Genomic DNA, 23,135 nt, shown 5'->3' on the forward strand with positions numbered 1-23,135 from the left:
ATGAATTTAAAGAAGGGGAAGACACAACATCTCCATGGCTGGTGGTGGACGACTTGGACTTGCTGATGCAATTGCACTGTGATGGGAGAGTGGATGGATAGAATAGAATCATCAAGGATCAGGGGGACTGAGGAAAAATGGAATAGGGAAAACGCAACCGAATAGAAGCAGATTGCTAAATTGTAAGGAAATATCGTCACCACCGGAACCCCGCACCAGAAGAATCAAACCCGCTTCAAACCTGTCCCAATTTCAATCCATGCACGCGCTGCGAGAAAAAGAAAGAGAAACAATGCCAACACAGATCGCCGCGTGAACTGTATCTGTATGCTCGTTGCTAAGGACAGCAGAACGACGTCGCTTTATGCAATGGCAGATGAACTGAACACCGCAAATCGGCATGTCGGTCACAGGAGAAAGTCATTCCGGACATTGATAAACGCCCCAGCGCCGCCATCTTCGCTAATCTCGTTGACCAGTGCCTCGGTCTGCTGATATAACCTCTCCAACGCGGCTGAAGATGACTTGCCCAGTGACACTGTTCCCGTTAGTCGAGAAGCCCAGACTCGAAGAAAGGGCGTCTCTCACCTAATATCGCGGAATTGAGCTCCTCCGCTACGGCCACCCGTCCCGCAGGGTCCAGGTAATGCCCGTGGACGGACGACTTGGGGTCGGAATAGGCCACCAGCGAGAAGATGTCATTCAACAGCTCCTTGTCGCCTCCACTTTCGTCGGATGGATAGTCCATCCGCAGCTGCTGGCCGTACTGGACCGCCTCCGTGAGCAGCTCGTGGAACTTGGCTGTCGAATCGGGTTCCTCGGTATCCATGCCATCCGCGTCCGAATAACCGTCCTGCATCTGGTCGTCGACGTCCATCTCTTGCTCAAAGACCTCATTGCCGTCGTGAACGGCGCCATTCGAGGTCTTGGCTCGTTTCGAAGAGGCGTTCGACAGCTCGTTGCAGCGGCGCATCATCTCGAGGAATTTCCGGCATCGTAATTTGAAGTGGATGCGCGGGTTATCCTTCAAGACGTTGGGGTAATAGGCATTGGTGTATTTCAGTGCTTTGTCGATATCTCCATCCAAGATGGCAGATCGAATTTCTGTAGTTTTGAATCAGTAATCAACCTTGCAACTTGCAGAAATTGTACCTACTTTGCCGGTTGGTGGCATCCAAGTCCTCCTCGGCTTCATACTGATTGAGCGGTCGCCGGCCGTTCTGGAGGCTACTGTTCTCCTGCTTCACTTCCTCTGCAAAGGCGCGCGCCGTTTCGACGTAGCCATCGTGGGCCAGAAACTGTGCCACAAGCTCCTGGACGAGAGCCGTCTCGTCCAGAGGGGGTTGTAAATTCGCCGCGCTAGTCAGACTGACTTCTGAAAGAATGGCAGCCTTTTCTTTCTACATGGAGATGAGTGGGAGTTCAAACGAAGGAAGCGCAGAGTAACCCACCTTGACGAAGCCGTCGATGTCAAAGATAAACGGCTGTTGGCCAAAATTGGCACTTACATGCACATTCGGCTGTTTCTTCATTCCGACCGACGGATACAGCTTCACATCTCGGAGCTCCCTGAAGGCGTTGCCTGCACAAGCGTCAGCTCGATTTCTAACCAGGTTTCTCTACGACAACGATCAAAAAGATAGTCATACCTAGAAAAACGCCGTTTTTGGTGAAAAATGCACACCCTGTCGAGAAGTTGACGCCGCACCCGATGGTATCGTTGACAGTAAACGTCGGACCGTACGGCCGGCCCTGTCCCTGATTCTCGCCAAAGAAGGACTTCCCATCGTCGCCATGGTAAGCCCAGGATTCTTGCTCCCAGCCGGGAAGCCGCTCGACGGAGGCCTTGGTGCTAGAAAAGCCGACTCCGATCATCCTGTCGCCTCCCAGTCAGCAGGTCACAGTGGTTCCCTTGTGATTTTCATACATACCCCTCTTTCGACTTGGACAGGATGGTCACTTCAAAGTAGTAGATGCCACACTGGCGTGGCATGGGATGATCTGCACGCACAGCGGCAGCCTCGTGGTCGTGCTTGTTGGGAGGACCCATATACCGCACCTCCAACCCATCGTTCAGCAAGTCGAGTCCGGAATACTTATCGGACTCGTTCCACCGGGACGGCAGAGGGGTGAGTTTGTCTTCATCACTCGAAACTTCCTTCTCGACGATATCATAGGTCATGCCCCGGTGAGAGGGCGCCATGCGATGCAGGTTGACATGGCTGGACGAGGCCGAGAGGGGAGCAGACGGGTTTGCAGCGGCGGTGGCCTCCCGCTGGGCGGCGGCCAGCTTGGATCGATGGGCAGCCTCGAGCCGGGCAACATATCGGGAGTTGCGGAGGTAGGAGGGAACGAAAAAGGAGCGGTCGAGCGAGGAGGAAGCGGACGTAGCTAGACCAGCGGGCAGATAGTTGGCAGCATAGTCGGGGATGTTGGCGAACTGCCTCGAGTAAGCCGGTAAGGAACCGCCCGAACTCCGCCAACCGGCGCTCCCTGCGCCATGATTCATCTGCATCTCTGCATCCGTGGCTGGGAAAGACGTGTAGGAGCGGCTGCCAGGGCCGTCGGAGGCGTATTGCGGGGGGTAGGAGGAGGAGGAGGAGGAGGAGGAGGAGGTCGTCGGGGTAGTGGTAGCGGTGATGGTGGCGGCGGCGGCAGCAGCTCCGCTGGCGGCGTGGTGGACGGTGTTGCTGTTGAGGAGATGAGCAAAGGCCCCAGAACGCTGGGGAGCAGACGCGCTGGCAGCACCTGAGACGACGGAGGCGTATGACGAGCGACGAGGGACGGAGGAGATGCTTGGGCCGGGCAGATATGAGGATGAGGCGGGTGCTGGAGGAGCTCCACCGGAGCCTGAGGGAAACGGGGCATTGGTCATGCTGGCGTCGTGTGCCGCAGCAGCAGCAGCAGCAGCAGCAGCAGCAGTAATGGCAGCACAGCAGTAGGCACACAGCACCACCACGCCGTCGCCAGAATCGTCCTCAGCAGGAGCTCACGAGCAGACGCTCAGCACAACACGCGATGGCCCTGCTGGGCCCCGTGGGCATCTGATCGATCGCAGCTGGCTGGGGCCTCACGCGAGCGGGACGGTGATGTCAGTGCAGCACCGGTTCCTGGCCGCGACGGTGGGTAGCAGCAAAGCAGATAAGCTTAGTCGCCAGGGACCTGTCAAGTGCAGATCGAGTAGAGGACTTTGTGCTGGACGTCTTGTCGTCGAGAAAGCAGAGGCAGACGCTGCTGTCGACGATAGCAGGACACGGGCTCTGCTGATGCCGGGCACGCGGTTCCCGGAACGGAGAGAGGGCGACCAGAGGGGCGCAGCGAAGGTGGCTGGAGTCCTCGACCTACAAAGAGGACAGGAGAATTAATTAATCCAGCAGAGTGCCTAGCAGGACTACAGGAACGAGCGGACAACAAAGACGAGCAGGGAAGAGTGAGGGTCAATGGCCAGGAGAACGTGATGCAGAGAGGGATCTCCTGATCCTGGTCCGCGCCGTCACTCGGAGACTCGCAGGAGGGGTTCCTTGGTTACCATCATCAGAAATGTCTCTCTCACACTTCTTCCTCCTTCTTATTCGAGCGTATCCAACGGCCGCCGCTCAGCACGATGCGGGGAAGCCCGTCTGGCGGCCAGAATGGCTGAGCTGCCAATCACCGGCCTCATCCAGACTTTGATCTGGGGATGCGATGCCCGTGTCTTACTTACGCACGTGACTGCTGCCAGGAAGAGCAGTTTTCCAGTTACTGTCGTCCTCCTGATGGCAGTAGACAGCTGTCTGGCAGGAGGATAATAATTATGACCGTGGCATGGACGCCTTTCACCTGGCAGGCTCAGCTGACCTTCCGCAGCCGGCCAGGGGAAGTTGAACCGTCTGTGGCGCCGGCCAGCCGTCAGTCCCCGCATGCCGGCCATGGATGGAAAGGTGAGAAGACAGTGCTTAGTACAGTAGATTATGAGTTGAGATTATGAGTTGATCGTTACTATGCGAGTATTCGTATAGCATTTGTATGTACAGATCATAAATATTCTATGTACGGAGTATTCTATATAAAATGCCATGTTTCATGAGGACCAGCTCCCTGGAAGGAAGTATCCTAGGTAATTACTCCGGATCCGCAATCTTCAGAATCGCCTTGCCGAAATTCTCGCCCCGGAGCATGGCGACAAAAGCATCTGCAGCATGGTCAATGCCTTCGGTGATGTGTTCCTTGCTCTTGATCCTGCCCTCTTTGAGCCACTACAGACGAGACCAGTCAGTGAGTTGCTCTCTCAGCAGACATTATTCAGTCGACTCACCGCTGCAATCCGCTCGTTCCTCTCCTTGAAATACTTGGGTCCAAAGCCCGGGTCGCCGACGATGAAGCCCTGCATCTTGAGCCGCTTTGCGACGATCTGGAACAGGTTCTTGACCCCGTAGCGCTGGTCGAGCGGGAGATTGTACTGGGAGACCATTCCGCAGGCAACTAGATAGCCGTCAGACTGGTCCAAAAGAAGGAGGAGGAGGAGGAGGAGAAGGAGGAGGGAAAAGACAGGAATGATTACCAATTCTCCCATAATTGTTCATCGCGTCGAGCGCCGCCTCGAGCTGCTCTCCGCCCACGTTCTCGTAGTAAATGTCAATGCCCTGAGGCGCCAGGCGCCGCAGCGCATCGGCCGGCTTCTCCTTCTTGTAGTTGAAGCCGGCATCAAAGCCCAACTCGTCGAGAATGAAGGCCAGCTTGCGGTCATCGCCCACGCTGCCGATGACGCGCAGACCTTCGAGCTTGGCGATCTGGCCGACAATCTGGCCCACGGCGCCGGCAGCCGAGGAGATGAAGATGGTCTCGCCCTTCTTGGGCTGGCCGATCTCGTACAGGCTCGAGTACGCTGTCAGGCCCGTCATGCCCAGGATGCCGAGGAAGTTGGACAGCGGCACGCCGTAGGGGTTGTCGACCTTGCGTGTCTGGTCCCAGTCGAGCACCTCCCGGGGCACGGCGCTGTACTCCTCGACGCTGAACCGGCCGAAGAGGATGTCCCCCTTGCGGTACTGCGGGTGGTCCGAGACAAGCACCTGCGCCAGCGCGTACGCCGTGACGGGCTCCCCCAGCGTGTACGGCGGCGAGTAGGACGGGATCCTGGGGTCGCGCATCCGCCCGCGCATGTACGGATCCAGACTGCTGTACAGGTTCTTGGTGATCACCCCGCCGGGCGGAGGGGCCTGGTTGAGATCAAAGGATCGTGCCTCGACGGCGAGGTGTGTGCCCACCTCCGGCCAGGCGGTGGGGGTTCTTTGAAGATGAGCCCTTTGTTCTGCACCTGCATGTCGATCTGCTTGCAGTCTGCTTTCCTGGTCAGATTGATTCTTGGAAGGGAATACAGGTGGGATGAACCACTACTTACGTCCAAGTAACTTGGAATACTACAGATTATAAAGAAGTTGAAGCGAAGCGAAGCTACAACAGAGAGGGTGATACGAAATAACTCGACGAAATAGGCAGGTGGCGTATACAAGCCTACAACACGATTATTAATAATACAAAAACCGCAAATAAAAACCACAAAAGTTGTCGCAAGCAAGTACCGAATGACGTTAATTAACCTCGGCCGAATCGATAAATTCTCCTCTGTTTGTGCAATACCTACAGATCCCGATCTGATCTGCCAGAAAAAAATTAGTTAGATTCAGGTTACCTACCTACCTCTCTCCCTCCCACCTTGTTGTCAATTTTTTGCTTATTAATTTGTGTACAGTGTAAATACAGTATACTGCACGTTATTAAAAGAAAAAGGGAAGATACTAGAAAAACCACAGAACATTATCTGATTTCATTCGCTATCCCTGTCCCTAATTACTGCACAGTAGTAAGTCCATTAGGTAGGTACATCACTAGGTAGGTAGGCAGGTAGGTAGCAACTAATAATAATATCTAATCACAAGCTCTTCTCCCTAGATACCTTAGGTACCTGGCAGATCTAGATAGATTAGGTAGATGTCAGGTGATCAGATCAACCAAGGGTAAGTAAGGTATGCATAGCGTGCAGGCTGCAGCTAGCTGTATGCTTAAGCGGAGACAGTCAATACCTTTTGAATTGAATTGAAAGGAGGCCTGGAAGAAAAAGAGAAAGGGAGCGAGTGATGGAAAGACAAAAGAGGAGCATGTGGCAGCTTGACTGACTGACTGACTGACTGACTGATAGTGGTGATGATTGAGAATAGAAATCTCACATTTTTTTTTATTTTGACAATAACTATTATTGAAGAATAATAAAAAGAAAATGAATTTCAATAAGGGTGTGAATTGAATTTCTTGTCAGTGCAGTTGACTAACGGATGGTTGTTCACTGCTAAGTCGGCTATTCTACAGAGTCCGTAGTATCAGTGTGATCTACCAGTATTCATCTTGGATATGCAAATGCAAGCAAATAGCATTGCTAAATTCGAGCTTCCGTCTTTTTTTTGATCATATCATATCTCGCCATCTTCAATCAATCAATCGCAATAATAAATAAAATAGCCAGCTGGCATCGACGGAGGAACCAAGCCTGGCTGGTAGGAGGCTGGTAGTGGTGGTACAGTACAATGTATGTAAACACAAGTCCCAGAACACCCTCGCAGGGAAACAAGACCCAATCACAATCACAATCACAACACAATCCCCAGTAAGAACCGGTCTATCCCTATCACACATGATTCCTTTTCATGGTCTTTTTGTTTTGAAGCAAACCCCAGTCCCGCTGACCAATGATTAGCAACAACACACAAAAAAAAGCTCGAATAAATAAACATTGAACCATAACGCCAGCACGAAAGGTTAAAAAAGTATGGTATCACAATAATGTACACAGAAGGAAAAAGGTTACCACGACCGGTATCGTGCCGGCAGTGGTGGATTGGTAGATCATGCGGCCATGGTGATAGTAGGTGCCGGTGAGTCTGTCACGCTCGCCGGCAGCGGGGTGAGGTCCCCGTCACCGAGGTTGCTCTTCTCACTGGGCGCGGCGCTGCCAGTTTGGTTGGCCTTGCTGTCGCTGTCTCCGTTCTCGACAATACCCTCTTTGGCTTCCCCGTTGGGCTTGTCGGACTTCTGTGGTTTAGGAGCACGCCAGGTCGGGAGCTCCCAGACGACACCGGTGAAGCTCTTCAACTGGAACGGCTTGCGCTCCCACCGGCGACACGGCGTTCCACTCCGGTCGAGAGCGCGCAGGCCGGCATTGATGGCGCCCTGGTTGGCCTTGGGGCCCAGTTTGTGTGTAGTCGGAGCGAGTCTGGTGGTATCAACCGTTCCATCGTCCCTGAAATCAATCCAGTCAGCTGTTGGTCCTTATAGGGCTACAGGGAAATCACATACAGTCTGGGCTTCTTTTTCGGACCCGGCTTGCCTCTTGGCTTGGGCCCCAGATCGCCGTTCTGGGTGAGACCTCTCTTGTTTCCGGGCTTGGGTCCTGGCATCCCTTTCCTGCGGGCCCCATCTGCTCCAGCAGGGGTAGAGGGTGCGTCGGAGGCATTGTCGACGGACGAGGCGGGAGGCACGGCGTCACCGGAGGTGGACGAGGGCGGCGATGACATGTCCTTCGGCCTGTCCTTGTCCTCAGACGGCGTGCTGGAGCTGGGGAAGCGAGCTAGCAGACTAGACGGGAGCTTGAGGACAATGGACCGGCCGGAACGACCGTTGGTCGAGGGGGAGGCGGAGGAGTTCGAGGCAGGCATGTCGAGAGGTGACGTTTTCAGTATTGTATCTATCCTGCCAGGAGGGAAGCTCTGACAAGCTCTAAGCTTGGCCTTGTTGCCTGTCAGTCGAAGGATGAAGTCCTATTCGACCCGCTTGGCGATCGTAGAGGCAGAGGAGGAGATGCAGAAGAGCAGGACGGTGAGAAAAAGTCCGGCGTGCTGGCGTGCGTCCACCACGGGATCCGGCGTGGGTGGATGACTGCAGGCTGGGATGGTGGGTAGGTGCGGCGAGTCTCTTGGTCACGACGAGGCAAAAGTCAGGGTGAAGGCTAAGGCGAGGGCGCGGCTAGGGATGGGCGGTCGCATAGCCTGGCGGAGAAAAGAGAGGATGGAGGTGACGATGACGATGGTGGTGATGTGGTGATGGAGGAGGAGAGGAAGAGAAAGAAGAGAAGGGCCGGGCGGGAGGAAAGGGATGGGGATGAGGATGCGGATGGGGATGGGCGCGTGTTCGTTTCATTGTGGTTTGGTTCCTCGTCTCTGAATTAGATTAGCACACACACGACGCTCTGCTGCCGTCGGTCAGGGAGAGTTGGAGAGAAGGGTGTTTGCTGGCGGCCCTGCGCGCCGTGGGACGCGGACAGTCTGGGACCGTACCGTACCGGCTGACTAAGATAGATTACCTCCAAGCCCGCAACGGCCACGCTGCGTCGCCCACACAAGCCACCCGGCGGCATGATCGTCCTGACCGTACATGACCGTCACGTACCAGACGCAGCCGCCCGGCAGCGTGCATCGCAGCCTTTCGCATCCCAGCTGAATTGACCGAGGGGCTGTGTCGTCTGTCGGATCGTATCGCTGTTATTGTTATTTTCTTTTCACAGTCGATGGATTGATGCACCGTTTCTGTCGCTGCTGGTCCGGGCCTGCGGATCCCGTCCAGCTTCGATTGCTCTTCGACCCAGTTCCGCAGTCCCCGGATCGAGACGTCTTAGAGTTTCCCTCACGCCTATTGTTGCCCCTTGGACTTGGCCCGGTCCACAGCACGCAGCGAGGCATCGCAATCGCCATGCACCACCGCCGGCAGCACGAAAGGCGCTGCGTCATCATCACCATCAGGACTGCGTGCCCGTCCAGCGTACAATTACAATTGCAGCTTCCACCGACAGGGCAAAGGACCGCACGCGACGCGATTCGACGTAATATTTCCTCTTTGGGCATCCTCAATGTGCCCCGTCTTCTGATCGATCCAGCCCAGCCTTGCCGCCCTTCAGGATCCTCTGCGGCCCTTTCTCGGAGCTGACTCTATAGACTAGCGAATCTCCCACGTCGCCACCCAACCCGGCGACCCGTCAACCGCACAATGAACTAATATCACTGCACCTATCAGGGAGCGCGAAACCAGCGTCTCAGGCACTCACATGGTTTGCTTCGAATGTCAAGACCTTTCTTCTCCAGCCTATATAGCCTACTAAAAGGGTTAGACGGGGAAGAAAAAGAACAATTCACTTAAAATGGATAGCTGACGACGTATGGAGTATGTACTGTGTGTATGTACACTCGAATCGTATTATCTAGGGTCCTTCAGAAATATATGCTACCTACAGTTTATCGCAATGCTGGGCCTGATACCCAGCCATACAATTGTCTATGTCTATCTAACCCGATCAGATCCAACCTGCCACCCGCATACCAAGCGGCTCGTCTAGTCTTTGTGTTCTTCCAAGTTCCCTCGCCTCTTCCGCTGCCGCACCTGCGCGACGGCCTCCTGCACCTCCTGGCTGTTGCGCACGCTTCCCAGCACGAGTCCCTCCTTCATGCTCCGCCGCAGCGTCGCCACGCTCTCGCGGTCCCCCCGGAACGGCGCAAACCCCAGCTGCAGCAGTCGCGTCGCCTCCCTGTCGGCAACTTGTGACAGCTGCACAAGCTGGCCCAACCGTTGCAGACTCTGCGCACTCAGAGTCCCGGGAGCCCCGGCTGGCGAGGACCCCTTGGCAACGTCGAGCTGCGAGATAAAAATGTGGATGGTGATCGATACACGGCGTGCGAGAGAGATGATCTGGAATGGCAGCAGATAGAAGGTTTGCGAATCAGTGGAAACCTTCAGAAGGGAGCGCAGCCCTGAAGGCAGATAGGATGCAGGGTCGAATAGCGCAACCGGCTGTGTCATCAGCACAAGTTCAAGGATCATGACAGCTACACCGGTGTAAAAACGCCACTATCCACCCTCACTTGTCAGTAGCAGACAGAACCGTCGCACTCGAGACACTCACATAGCGCCCCCATGGCCCCCACAAGAAGAAGTTCATAAGCACGATTATCACAAATCCAGCGGCGTATTGCGTCAGGGCCTGTGTCAGCGCCGCATACAAGAAATCCTGCATCGTCTCGCGGTTGCGCCATTGAACCACATCAGGCCCGAACCGGTCATATGCGAATCGTCGCGCTGGATCCAGCAGCGTGTCTTGGGCCTGCTTCAAGTATACAAAGAAGGCATCTGCGCCTGCACTCTCGCCGTTCGTCACCTTATCTGGATGGTGCTGGGCAGCGAGTCGGCGAAACCGTGACTTGATGGCTTTCTCGTCGGCCCGGGGAGAGACTCCCAGGAGACGGTAAAAGTCGCCAGCAGCACGAATCTGATAGAAGCTCTCATACAGCGTGTAGAGCAGATAGGTAGTTATGACGAAGATAAAGATGCGACGGCGGTGCTTAGCGTAGCGTGGTGAACCCGGTTGAGGGCGCGGGTCGCCGGCACGGATGGTAATGCCATAGTAGACGTTTTGAAGAATTGAGGTAACATACTAGAATCGATTGTCAGCAAGCTGTAGGATTGGAAATATGAGCACGCTTACATTTGGTAGAACGGCCCAGCCGATAAAGGACAAGATGGAGGACATTTGTGTTTTCAAAGCCACCTGCACAACGGTCTTGCCATGAATATACAGGAGCTCTCACAAGACGGATAATGACGGACGTCAATCTGAAATCTGCTAAATTGTTACTCTGGGCAGACATACGGAGTACACCGTCTATCATCATAATGCGCGCGTGTCTTGGGAGTGCTGGAACCGCCAAGCTGTCTTAGTTGTCCACCGCCTTCTTCACCGCCTGCCGTTTATGCTGTGTGCCCGCACCTAAGAAAAGAAAAAAAAGTTCATGCTTGATAAGTAAAACTCGAGAATAGGAAATACTGCTGGACGGCATTCAATCTCAATTATCCTCGCCATGTCCGGAGATCCTATGGATATTGACTCGGACCATGCCGAGCCAGTATCCACCCAGGCCTCGCCAGAAAAGAAACGCAAGCACAAGCAAAAAGACCACTCGCCGTCCAAAAAGCGGAAGCATGGCGCAGGAGACTCGACGCTGATTTCGATGGACGCGACAGAGTCGCCCAAGAAGAGCAAAAAGTCCAAGGATAAACATAAAGAGAAGAAGGAGAAGAAGAAGCATGTCGTGGCAGTCTCGGAAGAATCCGACCCCAATTCTCCCTTCAAACTCGTCACGGCGACTCTCTACCTGCCTCTTTCGCCCATCTCCATCTCCCCGACCCATGCCCTCGCCTCGCTTCTCGCAGAACACCTGTCGCCGCTTCTGTTGACTTATTACCCGCCTTTCAAAGGGATCGTGCTGGCGTATTCTAATGCATCGATATCCAGCACGCCTGTCGTTCCAGGGAAGACGAACGACCACGGCGAAAACCCGCAGCCATTGACGCTCGCGAAGACGGCTAACGAGTATGGAGTTCTCTACGTCTATCTTACGGCGACTTTCTTAGTATTCCGTCCCCAGAGGGGGCAGATTTTGGAGGGCTGGGTCAATGTGCAGTCAGAAGGGTTCCTGGGGGCAGTCGTTTACAACCTGTTCTCTGTGGGTATCGAGAGACGGCGACTCCCAGCGGACTGGAAGTGGATTCCGCCAGGAGCGGAGGATGAAGGAAGCATCGACAACAAGAGTAAAAACCGATCGTCGAAGGGAGCGACGTCAGGGGAAGAGGACGAGTCTAGCAATCCCGACTTCGACCCCGAGAAGGAGCACTTTACCCCCCTGCCCAAGCCGGTGGTGCACAGTCCAATTGAATCAGCCCACCCTCTCGAAGAGAATCCAGACGACTCCGACTCCGCGACCGGATATTTTCAAAGCGCCTCTGGCTACCGCGTCCGTGGCATGATCCGGTTCCGGGTCCGCGATATCGATGTCATTCCCGGAGCAGATCCGGACCGCGGGTTCATGAGCATCGAGGGTACAATGCTGTCGCCGGAAGAGGAGGCGCGCCTGGTGGAAGAAGAGCGGACGGGAGCGTTTCGGAGTAGCAGACGAGATGTGGCAGCGATGACGGGAGCGTTGCCGTCATCGAACGGGCCTCAACAGAGCAGTGAGGCTAAACCAGCCGCAGGCGATGCTACAGATGATGCTACGGAAGGGGCTGACGCAAAGAGCAAGAAAGAAAAGAAAAGCAAGGATAAGGAGAAGTCCAAGTCGAAATCGAAAAAGGAGAAATAGTGCGCATTAATGTCCAATGTTACGGCTATGTGTTCCTTTTGAGTCTTGAGATTTAGCTGTGGCGTTGGTTTGGGTTAAAAAGCTTCTTGTTTGATTGAGATATTCTGTTTGACAATGCTGCTTGTCACATGCATATAGATTAGGTATCTTTGTGACTGATTTCAGCAGCTTACTGGATATGTATATAGAGCCGAGGAAGACCTAGGCTGTTACGTTTCTTTTTGGCATTCATGCATTTTGCATTGCTGCTTTGCAGCTACTACCCGATGTGAACTAAAAGGATTCCATCACTACCTTACCTACCTATATAGTTACGCATATTTTTGCGGTGTTACGTTTGTTACGTTCCAGACACGGATCTGAAGTGGATAAATTCTGGTTTCTTCGCGATAGATTCCATGTCTCTTGTCGAGAATGTAGGCTGGGAAGAGAAGATTCTGTTAGATAATTTGGATTAGTCTAGAGAGCATTAAAGAGAAGCTATTCAATCTCTATCTTTATAGAGTTTTGATCGGTATATAATTGTGTGATTGAAGACGGCTCCTTTCCACATGGCGAGATGAACCAGCTCTCGTCCACGTGCTTAGTCCCCGGAATAAATAGTATAGCATGGACATAACAACGATCGTGGAGGGTGTGACATAACACGACGTCCTTTCCTCACCGCTGGAGGCCCATGCAGGGGCCAAAAGACAATTGTTGGGTCCTGTTGGGTTAGACCATCTTGTGCAGGATGCCTTGAGGCCAGAAGGGGCGCTCAATCTGGTAATTGCACAGATATTCAGTTATTGACTACTAACTTCAGAGATGGTCAACCAACACTGACTAGCTGAAATTTCCACCCCAGGTTGTTGTTTTTTCCTTTGCCCTCTCCGCGCAGCTTTCAGCACCTACCTACGTTCTTAATTTCATTGTCTTCAAATTATCGTCATCTTTCCCTTGCTTGAAGTCTCGATATGGAGATCCAGATCCATCCAATTCTTCTTGTCCTCATTGAGGTAATAACCACCGCAATTGTCGTCGGCTTCACCGCTCCGTCCTCCATTCTTCGCCTCGGTGCTCTCCTCATCGTCGCTCTGTCCACCTGGCAATGCATTTCAACAGCAATGGAGTATATGGTGCGCAGCCCCTGGGCTTCTCTAGCCGGCGGTTACGCGGTCACGTTTCTCTTCCATTTCGTCGATGTCGCGCTGCTGAGTCGATGGTCCTTCAAGACCGGTGGCCCAACAATCGGACTATCGTCTCGATCATCAGCCGCGAGAAAAGAGTCTTCCGTCTACGAGCGTGATAATGGGTCCTTCTGGTGGGATAAATTCATCTTTGGGCTTGCGGTCACCTGCTCCTTTCGATTCATTGGTACGCCCGATCAAGTGAAATATGTCCCTCTGTTCTCGAATCGCGACCCCAGCTACGTCCCGTCGCGTGTCCGTTTCCTACAGAAGACCGCTCTGACGATCTTCCTATGCTACCTCGGACTGGACCTGACGACTTCCAATGCGGATCCGGAGCTCAATCTGAGGTACTTTACGCTGCGGCACATTCCTGTCTTGAGACGCCTGCACGAGATCTCTGCGGATGAGATCCTCATGAGAGTCCTAGCAACTATTGCTGCGGGCATCAGCCTGACTTCGGTCCAAAGAGGGACCTACAGCATTGTTGCGTTCCTGAGTGTCCTGCTTGGTCTCGGAGAGCCTCAGGACTGGCCACCATTCTATGGGTCTCTACTAGACGCTTACTCGCTGCGAAGATTCTGGAGGTATGTACTGTACAGTACATATAGCAATGGAGTGGATGTTCTCAAATGCTAATCCTACGACAGTCGCGTTTGGCACCAGACCAACACCCACAAACTCTCTTCCATCTCCAACTTTCTCGTGCATGATGTCCTCCGGATGCCTCGCGGGAATCTCATCGCCAGATACGCCCGAGTCGTGGCGGCATTCGCGGTGTCGGCGGTCATGCATGTCCTCATCGACATCGCGGCCGGCATCTCGATCCACAATTCGGGTGCAATCACCTTCTTCTGCACGCAGATTCTCGGGATCGTCGTGGAGGACCTGGTCGTGGGCGTGTATCGCTCCCTCTTGAGCCGCGACGGCACTCGACCGCCTTTGCTGGCTGAGAAGCTGGTCGGCTACACATGGGTGCTCGCTTTTACGGTCTGGTCCAGTCCAGTATATCTGTACCCAATGATGTATCGCGCCAACATGGGCCTGAATGACTCCGTGGTCCCATTCAGCCTTGTTGGGTTGCTCCGGTAGACAGACACCTGGACCATTCACCAGTCTAATCATAGTACGGTGTAGACGATGAATAGAGAAGTCTAGACTTGAGACTAGGCTGCAGCCGCTAATATTAGCGTGCAACTGACCTCAGTAAAAGCACATGTAATACAGTAATACTCGGTACACTGGATCGTAGATTCGTAATCGTGTCTTGGGAGTCGGCTGAGCTGGTCTAATTAGTGTCGATCCCAACAGAGATCTGTGATGCATTATTGGCTGTCAAGAGGGTACATGTCTCCTTTAGAAACTGGACATGCAGCGCCGCCGCCACCAACATCCAAATCAATTGACCGCATTTCACTATCAATTTGGGGTGGGGGCGAGGGGAATCGGCGTGGTCCGTAGACAGGTGTTCCTGGACTACGGAGTATTTGTTTCCCGCAGAAATGGTGCGTTGCAAGCAATGGAACCAATATTGATGAACTAGGTGGTTTCATGACTGAACAATATGACTGCTAGCTAAAACCATATAGCTACATAACATAGCCTACCATGATGGGAGCATAAAAAGACGAACGGGATTATTTTTTTGTCTTGAGGGACATAATAGAGGCTTTGTGAGTGGAGTGCGGCAGCGGAAGCAACCATCCATGGGTGGTGGCTAGCTACATGTACTCCGTGGGATTTTATTGCAGCGATCATGAAGCCAGAATACAGTACACATCACATACGCACTTGCCAACTTCTCACTCTCTATCTGTGTAGTTATAAATGAATATCTTGCTCCTTCTGTTTATGAATCAGGTCTATCCGTCATGGATGTACTCTTTACTTCCTGTCAGCTACCCAACTAGGAAAGTACCTGCCTATCCGAACGAGGAAGGAGAAGCTCAGCGGCCCGAGCCACAGCCCGAGCCACAGCCCCGCCACTGACAGACGGACTAATTCCGAGTTGCAACGCGCCAGACCAAAAAGGGTTAGCGCTCGCAGCTCCATGACGGCCACCATGGAAGTCTCCATCTCCCATCGCCATCTTTGTTGAACTCCGCGACGCGCACGGTGTGGTTTTCTGATTCTGATCCCATGCGAATGGTACTCTTTGACTAGACTGCCCGATCTACAGGGAGGCGGGAAAAAAGGAGAAAAAAAATCAAGACTTCCCCCTCTCTAGGTGCCTCCTCCCTCCCTCCTGCTTACTTAGGCTCCAGCGCAGCAGTAGTGCTTCACCATGCGTCTCCATCTGATCATTCTGCGCCACGGCCTGCCCGCCACGCGCATCCTCTGGACAACCTCTTCGACGCCGTCCTTTCACGCCTCGGGCCCGGGGGTGCCGTACGGTGGGCCGCCGGCCTCGTCATCCGCCATCGCGTCGACTCGTTACCCCAACAGCGCGTACGGAAATGGAGGCTACACAATCGCCCAGCTGTTGGAGGATGTGAACGAGGTTATCCCGCTGGAGACGGAAGGCAAGGCTGCGGGCGAGAATGATGAGTTCGGCGGGCAATGGGGCTTGGAAGACTACGTTGTTGAAGTCGGCGGTTTCGAGTGTCTGCATTTCATGGAGGTTGAGGGATTACTGAGAGATGGGGATGAAGTAGTGTAAGTTGCATATTCCATTCTCTCTTCATTGTGTTTCCAAGTTTTCGGAACTGACTGACGGGATTGGTTTAGGATTCGCGCCCTTCAGACCTCAGACCTGCGAGCCAGGCGCATCTCTGGTCGTCATCAAATCACGGCCGACGGCAGACATTTGATTGACGGAGTCCCATTCGGTAGACCATATCTGAAGCGTTCGACTTCTTCTAGGCCCGCTAGCCGAATTCCTCCAAGGAAGAGAAGGCGTACGATTATCTCCGGCTGGAATGACGAGTTTCGTGATGATGAGGAGGACGATGCCGACTGGCCTGACGTGAATACGGGAAGAAAGCCTACCTTGCTTGAAGAAGATTCAATCCATTCGTCAGACCAAGGAACCGTAATTAGACACCCTACGAGCGGTTTCGAGGATGTGCAGGGATCAGACAGTGATGCAGATACGTCAGATATCGACCCTGAGGAGCTGAATGAAGAACTGAAGGATCTGAGAGAGGATCTCGACGCTGCCGAAGCCCAAGAAGCCGCAGATCCGGAAAGCCCGCGTGCAACCCGGTCAGGTCGAGTGTCACGTTTAAGACATCGTGGTCCTGCTCAGGCAGCCGCCGATTCAAGTCCTTCCCGTGCATCATCTGCTTCTGCTGCCCACCCCCGCAGTGACAGCGTTGCAGAACCTTCACCAAAGTCATCCAAGAATGTCCGATTCCAGAAGGTATCCGACAGCGAGGATTCAGTTACATCATCAGTATCGGACGAATCGGAAGAAGCAGAGGAGTCTCCAGAGGAGTCTTCAGAGACCGAGGAAGAGTCCAGTTCAGAAGAAGAGACCGAATCCAGTTCGGAAGCTGAATCTACATCAGAGGCTGAGTCCAGTGATACTTCTGATGCTAGTAGTTCCGTTTCTACAACTGATACGAGCGACACAACGTCAGTATCTGATTCGGAATCGGAATCAGAACCCGAAAGGGTATCTCCACCTAAGCCAAAGGTTCAGCCTAAAATCAACCCCCCGGGTAAAGGGTCTCTGAGGACTAAGAAGAGCAACCGCCGGAACAAACTACGAAGACGATTGGCAAAATTGAAGCAGCTCGGCTACTTGCCGCCGAATGCTAACTTCGCAGACCTGCGAGCCTGGGAGGCGGCCCATGGCGGTGGAGGGCCTCTGACGGAGGTCAAAGATCTCGGTGAAAGCAGAAGCTCTCAAGCCCGCGAGCAGTCGGAATTCGAAGCACGGAGACAGCAACTACTTCGTCAGCTCGAATCTGGCGGCATCGATGTTGATGGACACTCTGAGAAGGAGAACATCCCACCCGGCAGGGAAACGAAAATACACTAAAGGAGCCACAAGGTAATGCAGTTGCCGAACCTGTTGCGGAGGTAGCAGCCGATGCTACCGTCGAAGAAACTCCAGAGACCGCGAAAAGACGAAAGCTCGACGTGGCGGGCTCGAGACGCCTCGTTTTTGGGTCACTAGGAGTGAAAGCCCCCAAATCCAAGGAGGACGAAGAAGCCACCCGGCAGAAGCTCGCAGGACCGCCTAGGCCTCAGGCCCTTCCGCAGAAAGACGTCGAACAAGCTGCCGACGAAGGGACAGGAAGTGACCTAGACGAGAACTGGCAGGAGAAACTAGTTGTCAAGGCCACCGAATGCGTTTACGAGGACATCAACTTGAACCCTCCTGGTTTCCCGTTCAAGCAACGTTGGGATGCTGAAGCACGGGAGATGATCCGCCAACGCAGAAATAATGGGAATGGAGGTGGAAATGGAAAAAAGAAACGGAAGCGAAAGAATCGGGATTGGCAGGAGGAAGGGTGGTATGACGGGGCCAACGAGGATTACGCCAACGGCGATGCTCAGCTTGAGTATGATGAGCAGCCATCACAAGTAAATGGGGCTGCAGAAGACACTACTGGGGACCAGGGGGCGCCTTCTACGGACGATCTTCCTTTGCTCCCAGACGACCTGACCTCAGTCCCAGACCTCGTGGAGGATGAAGTCAGACAAGGAGCCATCATTGCCTTTAAGCAACTCGACATGTCCAAGGCGACGAACTGGCAACCACAGATATCCAAGTATCGAGTGGCCGAGGTGGACAGCGTGATGGAGGACGGCACCATCAGCGTCCGCCTGGCGAAGCGTGATCGGGAGCGACGCGAAGAGAATGTGAATGAGGATGGTGTGCGGGAGTATAGTGGATTCGAGATGCCTGGGTTCGAGGATGAGGTGTCTGAAGATGATGGCTTCCGCAAGGTATCGTTCGGAGAGCTTATTGAACCGAAGCTTCTCCGACCGGCAGAGCGTGCAGCCGCACAGGTTGAGGTGAATGGAAAAGACGCCAGCCCGTCAGTAAATTGATTTCTCTCTTTACTTCTCGAGTTTCCCTCGCTCACTCGACCAAAGCTCCGACAGAGAAGATGCCTCCGCCCCTGCCTCCGCCCCTGATGATGGCCGCAGGGCAGCTGCGGAAGCCATTACCCCGGCTGTCGAGGTTGAACTGCCCACGATCTCGACTCAAACAGGAAATGAAATCTCCGAGATGATCCGTGATGCTGGGTTTCGATCGACCCTTGACTCGGAGCTGCAGGAACCGGACTTACTCAAGATCCAAGCGGAGTCGAACCATCAAGACACGGCAGAAGGTGAACCCAGCCCGGTCGTCCGGTCGCCAGCGTTTGCAGGATTCTCTTCCAGTCCTCCAGAAGTCGAATCCTCTCGGCCTGGTACTGGCGATGCGCAATCTCGTCCTCATTCCCCTGCACGTTCACCTTCTGCACTTGCCGATGATGGGGAGGCTGGTCAAGACGACCCGACGAAGCCACCAACCTCATACCAGATTCCACGAAGTTCCGGCTCCGACGCGGCCGCAGAGTCTCAACCCGTTGTTGACTATCCTCAGCTCCCTAGCCTCTCTGACCAACCAGAGGACCCAGCTGGCACCTCCAACCGTCTGGACGATACCGTAGAAAACGTCAGCGACGGCGAGCATGTAGGTTCGCCGCAAGAGCCCAGCGCATCCGCTATGGAGGAACCTGTCGTGGTTCTGACTTCGCCTCGTGCTGATGCTGTGCGTGAAACCCCTTCCAGCCATTCAGACGCCAGCTCGACGGTGCCAAACCCATTCTGCCTTAAAGACCGGGCTTATGAGGAACGTTTTCAGCAGGCAATAGACAAGTCTCAAGGCTCTGAGACGTTGGATGACCCTCTCGTTGGCGGAGAGTCTTCTTTCGAGCTTCCTAGCGTTGAGACGATCTTCAGATCTACCGCGCCGGCGCGCTCTACGAGAAAGCTGGATTCGCCGACTCCGAAGAGCAAGCGTAACGCATTATCCTCGCCACGCCAACGGTCACCTTCGCCGCCTATGATGAGTGGTGGCCGAGCCCTCGTTGGCGAGGAGGTTCGCAGCACCTCGCCGCCAGTGACAACCCAAGTAATCGTTGACCTCACCCGGTCAAGCCCGCCCGAATCTCCCGGGGGAAGCGACGAGGATTATGCTCGATCACGGGGCCTCCCGAGGGGACCGGGCTGGGTTCAAAAGAACGTTCCTGCTACGCGAAGACACACGCGCTCGTCGACTGGCACTCATGGGCTGGACCTCGAGAGCAGCAGCCCTCCGCGGCGGAGACGAGCAGGATTGCGGCGAAGTGGGTAGTTCTCTGATCTACGCATGAGCTTGATGATTTATTTATTTAGCGAATTCTGTGTGATATCCATGGTCTTCTCCTGTTGCTTCTATGTCATGGACCAGTCCATACCCTGTTGTTCTTTCCATGTACAAGTATTGGATGAGAATCTTGGCTATTTCTGTACGTACGTATTAATATGAGAGACAATATCGACTCCCGAAGCCTTCATCAGACTGGTTTATTCGTAGTCCTATCTGATGGTGTCATCGGCAGGGTATCCAAGGATGAGTAATGTGAACAAGGTGATTGGTCCAGCGGGCATCCCATCCGGCTGGCTGGATTGATAAGCAACAATCCACTCGGCATGTTTACAACAGTCTGCAGAGCATGGATTGCAACCTTAGAACCTGCTGATGCCACGCGAGAAAGAGAATTGAAGAATTACAGGCAATAACATGATATAGTATTGTGGATATTGCCTTCCAGTATGCCCCATAAGTCCATCAATGTGTTGACGTAAAATACAGAGCAAAACAATACACCGTACCCCGCACTGTCTGTTCTGGATGAGGTCAATCCCTGCTCCCACGTCTCAGAACAACGACCTTATCTTGCTCGATTGACTCGATGATCATCAATTATTAATCCTCAGATCCAGGCAATACGCCTGTTTGGGTATGTCGTATCCAAATCCATGGATCCTCCTCAACGGGCTCATGCTCATGCAACCGTGGATCCTTCGTCATCTTCTCCTGCTACCCCGCCCCCTGCTGGCTTCGTCGTCACCATCCAATTATAATTATTGTCGCCGGCAGAATAATATCAGCCTGGCCATCCCGCCGCCCCGGCGGTCGTCATCATCGTCTTCTTCGTCTTCTGCCTGCCCCTCTTTCTCTCGCTGTAGCTGTAAGCCACGCTGCTGTGTCTCGAGCGGTGCCTGCTGCTGTCCTATCTCTGAAAAGAGACGTTTTTCGTCAAGAGATTGGATACGCTCGTTGTCGTCGTCGTTCTCGTCCAAGGCGCCTATCAGCAGTCCTACTTATCTTAATAATAATTATAACCTCCTGCTACCGTCGTCATCAATTCTACTACTCTCTTCTTCTTCTTCCCCTCCGCACATTTTATTAACCCGTCGTCACTTCGCTTCTTCCTCGCCAGCCGCGCTGTCCTCGACGTCTGCCAACATGGCTACGGAATACAAGCTCAAGGACATCCAGTCCCTGGCCAGCATCCCGAACTTCGAAAAGGTCGAGTCGGAGGTCGAGGGCCTGGAGAACGGAAAGGTGCTGGTGGTGCGGGTCAATGACGACTTCCACGCGCTCAGCCCCCGGTGTACGCATTATGGCGCGCCGCTGAAGCTGGGTACGGTCTCGCCGGATGGGAGGATAACGTGTCCGTGGCATGGAGGTAATTCTCCTCTCAACAATTATACATACATTACAGAGGCGACTGCTAACGTGCTGCAGCGTGTTTCAGTGTCACCACTGGAGATGTCGAGGATGCCCCCGCCCCGAATGCGTTGAACAAATACGAGGTCTACGAGAAGGACGGCGCAGTGTACATTCGTGGAGACCAGGCTGCTATTCTGGCTGGCCAGAGGAACCCCAACATTCAATGCGCCGTTGCGGCGCCGGAGAAGGTGGTCGTTATTGGAGGGTATGTTTGTCGTTCGTTATTACTTCGCTGGGAGACTGTTTGATTCGACTGACATATGTCTTCAGAGGGAGCGGTGCGCTGGGTGCTGTGCAGACCCTACGAGAGCTGAACTTCAAGGGGAGCATTACCATTATCACCAAGGAGCCGAACCTGCCTCTTGACCGCCCCAAGATCTCCAAAGCGCTCATCAGCGACCCGAAGAAGATTGAGATTCGCCCCGCGGAATGGTACAAGGCCGCGTCCATCGACATCGTCCACGACGAGGCGACCGCTGTGGACTTCAGCGCAAAGACTGTCTCGACCAAGTCCGGCACGTCGTACCCCTACACCAAGCTCATCCTGGCCACCGGTGGTATTCCCCGGCAGCTGCCACTGGAAGGATTCAAGGAACTGGGGAACATCTTCCTCCTCCGATTTGTCACGGACGCGCAGGCCCTTGTTAACGCCTTGGGCCAGGGCCGGAAGAAGGTCGTCATTGTCGGCAGCTCCTTCATCGGCATGGAAGTCGGCAATGCGCTGGCTAAGGACCACGACGTGAGCATTGTGGGCCAGGAGGCAGCGCCTCTGGAGCGGGTGCTGGGCGTGGACGTCGGCAGGGTCTGCCAGAAGAACCTGGAGAAGGCTGGCGTGAAGTTCTACCTGTCAGCGGGCGTGGACAAGGCGACTCCTTCCGAGGCCGACCCGAGCAAGGTCGGCGCAGTGCATCTGAAGGATGGAACTGTCTTGCCGGCGGACGTGGTCGTCCTCGGGGTGGGTGTGCGCCCAGCCACGGACTTCCTGAGAGAGAACCCGGCCGTGACACTGGAGAAGGACGGCTCTTTACGGACGGACGAGTCGTTTGCCGTGGCCGGCCTGGGCGGCGACGTGTTCGCCGTCGGCGACATCGCGACGTATCCGTACCACGGGCCGGGCGCGGAGCCAGGCACGGGCACTCTGCTGCGGATCGAGCACTGGAACGTCGCGCAGAATGCCGGACGCAGTGTGGCGCGGACGATCGTGCATTCCTTGTCGTCGTCACAGCCGCTCAAGCCCAAGGCGTTCATCCCGGTGTTCTGGTCGGCGCTGGGGCAGCAGCTGCGGTACTGCGGCAGCACGGCGGGCGGCTATGACTCGGTGGTGCTGAAGGGCGAGCTCGAGAACGCCAAGTTCGCGGCGTACTACTGCAAGGGCGAGACGGTTGTGGCTGTTGCGACGATGCAGAGTGACCCGATCATGGTCAAGTGTGCGGAGCTGATGCGGCGGGGGAACATGCCGTCGAAGAAGGAGATTGAGGATGGGGTGGATGTGCTGGCTGTGGGCGTGCCCAAGAGCGTTGCTATATAAGAAGCCAGCGATGTATATACGCAGATATTTTGGGTACATGTTAGACATGTTATACTCTATACCATCTGTCTATGAATTCGATATCTTGCCTCAGAATATAACCCTACTATCTGTATTATATAGTGTCTAAGGCATTCAATATGAACTCTTCTTCGATATAATGCATTAATTGCTAGCTGTTAGGAAACAAACTGTACTGCTAGATAGATGCTTAGCAACTATCTCAGAGAACCGCACCTGGGCAAAGGTATTGTTAACGCAGTCAATTATTGGCAGTGTTTGAGGGCTTGCGATCTGGCTGTGAAAGCCTGCAGCTACCTCAGACGATGAAGACGATGGAAATCCATCAAACATAGGAAGGATGTCTTCAAAGGCTTGTTATATTATAAAAGGACTATATTCTGTTCTTCGTTTCTTAGGTAGTTACCTACGTACAGTACGTAATTCTTCCCATTAATAGGTTCGTTAGCATGCCAAATGACTGCACATCCCCAGCCATTGGCAGGAGGAATCTCTCCCATAATTAATTAATTACATCTAATCTAAGTCTAAAAATCCCACCTGAT

At 53.9% G+C, this 23,135-nt stretch overlaps 8 protein-coding genes across 8 annotated transcripts; 4 read left to right on the forward strand and 4 right to left on the reverse strand.

Moving 5' to 3' along the window:
- Nucleotides 1-407: 407 nt before the first annotated feature.
- Nucleotides 408-2,875, reverse strand: T310_7472 (Ran-binding protein (RanBPM); the record flags this gene model as incomplete). The annotated part of the gene is made up of 6 exons (XM_013469724.1): nucleotides 408-538; nucleotides 589-1,104; nucleotides 1,157-1,400; nucleotides 1,509-1,582; nucleotides 1,650-1,876; nucleotides 1,932-2,875. The coding sequence occupies 6 exons, from the start codon at nucleotides 2,873-2,875 to the stop codon at nucleotides 408-410; spliced, it is 2,136 nt and encodes a 711-aa protein (XP_013325178.1).
- A 1,225-nt stretch (nucleotides 2,876-4,100) lies between these two features.
- T310_7473 (Zinc-type alcohol dehydrogenase-like protein PB24D3.08c) lies at nucleotides 4,101-6,136 on the reverse strand (the record flags this gene model as incomplete). The annotated part of the gene is made up of 7 exons (XM_013469725.1): nucleotides 4,101-4,235; nucleotides 4,295-4,461; nucleotides 4,541-5,369; nucleotides 5,621-5,635; nucleotides 5,677-5,743; nucleotides 5,933-5,950; nucleotides 6,060-6,136. 7 exons carry the CDS (start codon nucleotides 6,134-6,136, stop codon nucleotides 4,101-4,103), a joined length of 1,308 nt encoding a protein of 435 aa, XP_013325179.1.
- A 740-nt stretch (nucleotides 6,137-6,876) lies between these two features.
- T310_7474 (DUF1711 domain protein) lies at nucleotides 6,877-7,685 on the reverse strand (the record flags this gene model as incomplete). Its single annotated transcript, XM_013469726.1, has 2 exons — nucleotides 6,877-7,270; nucleotides 7,327-7,685. The coding sequence occupies 2 exons, from the start codon at nucleotides 7,683-7,685 to the stop codon at nucleotides 6,877-6,879; spliced, it is 753 nt and encodes a 250-aa protein (XP_013325180.1).
- Nucleotides 7,686-9,351: 1,666 nt separating this feature from the next.
- On the reverse strand, nucleotides 9,352-10,543 carry T310_7475 (Membrane associated DnaJ chaperone; the record flags this gene model as incomplete). The annotated part of the gene is made up of 3 exons (XM_013469727.1): nucleotides 9,352-9,807; nucleotides 9,920-10,447; nucleotides 10,499-10,543. The coding sequence occupies 3 exons, from the start codon at nucleotides 10,541-10,543 to the stop codon at nucleotides 9,352-9,354; spliced, it is 1,029 nt and encodes a 342-aa protein (XP_013325181.1).
- Nucleotides 10,544-10,871: 328 nt separating this feature from the next.
- T310_7476 (RNA polymerase I subunit Rpa43) lies at nucleotides 10,872-12,149 on the forward strand (the record flags this gene model as incomplete). The annotated part of the gene is made up of 1 exon (XM_013469728.1): nucleotides 10,872-12,149. The coding sequence occupies one exon, from the start codon at nucleotides 10,872-10,874 to the stop codon at nucleotides 12,147-12,149; it is 1,278 nt and encodes a 425-aa protein (XP_013325182.1).
- Nucleotides 12,150-13,105: 956 nt separating this feature from the next.
- Nucleotides 13,106-14,410, forward strand: T310_7477 (Toxin biosynthesis protein (Tri7); the record flags this gene model as incomplete). The annotated part of the gene is made up of 2 exons (XM_013469729.1): nucleotides 13,106-13,905; nucleotides 13,969-14,410. 2 exons carry the CDS (start codon nucleotides 13,106-13,108, stop codon nucleotides 14,408-14,410), a joined length of 1,242 nt encoding a protein of 413 aa, XP_013325183.1.
- A 1,192-nt stretch (nucleotides 14,411-15,602) lies between these two features.
- T310_7478 (uncharacterized protein) lies at nucleotides 15,603-19,616 on the forward strand (the record flags this gene model as incomplete). The annotated part of the gene is made up of 4 exons (XM_013469730.1): nucleotides 15,603-15,973; nucleotides 16,046-17,243; nucleotides 17,285-18,309; nucleotides 18,368-19,616. 4 exons carry the CDS (start codon nucleotides 15,603-15,605, stop codon nucleotides 19,614-19,616), a joined length of 3,843 nt encoding a protein of 1,280 aa, XP_013325184.1.
- A 1,158-nt stretch (nucleotides 19,617-20,774) lies between these two features.
- T310_7479 (Monodehydroascorbate reductase (NADH)) lies at nucleotides 20,775-22,569 on the forward strand (the record flags this gene model as incomplete). The annotated part of the gene is made up of 3 exons (XM_013469731.1): nucleotides 20,775-20,997; nucleotides 21,057-21,246; nucleotides 21,312-22,569. 3 exons carry the CDS (start codon nucleotides 20,775-20,777, stop codon nucleotides 22,567-22,569), a joined length of 1,671 nt encoding a protein of 556 aa, XP_013325185.1.
- Nucleotides 22,570-23,135: the final 566 nt, after the last annotated feature.

The sequence above is a fragment of the Rasamsonia emersonii genome, assembly GCF_000968595.1.
Source record: "Rasamsonia emersonii CBS 393.64 chromosome Unknown ctg1118621760549, whole genome shotgun sequence".
Classification (NCBI taxonomy): Eukaryota; Fungi; Ascomycota; class Eurotiomycetes; order Eurotiales; family Trichocomaceae; genus Rasamsonia; species Rasamsonia emersonii.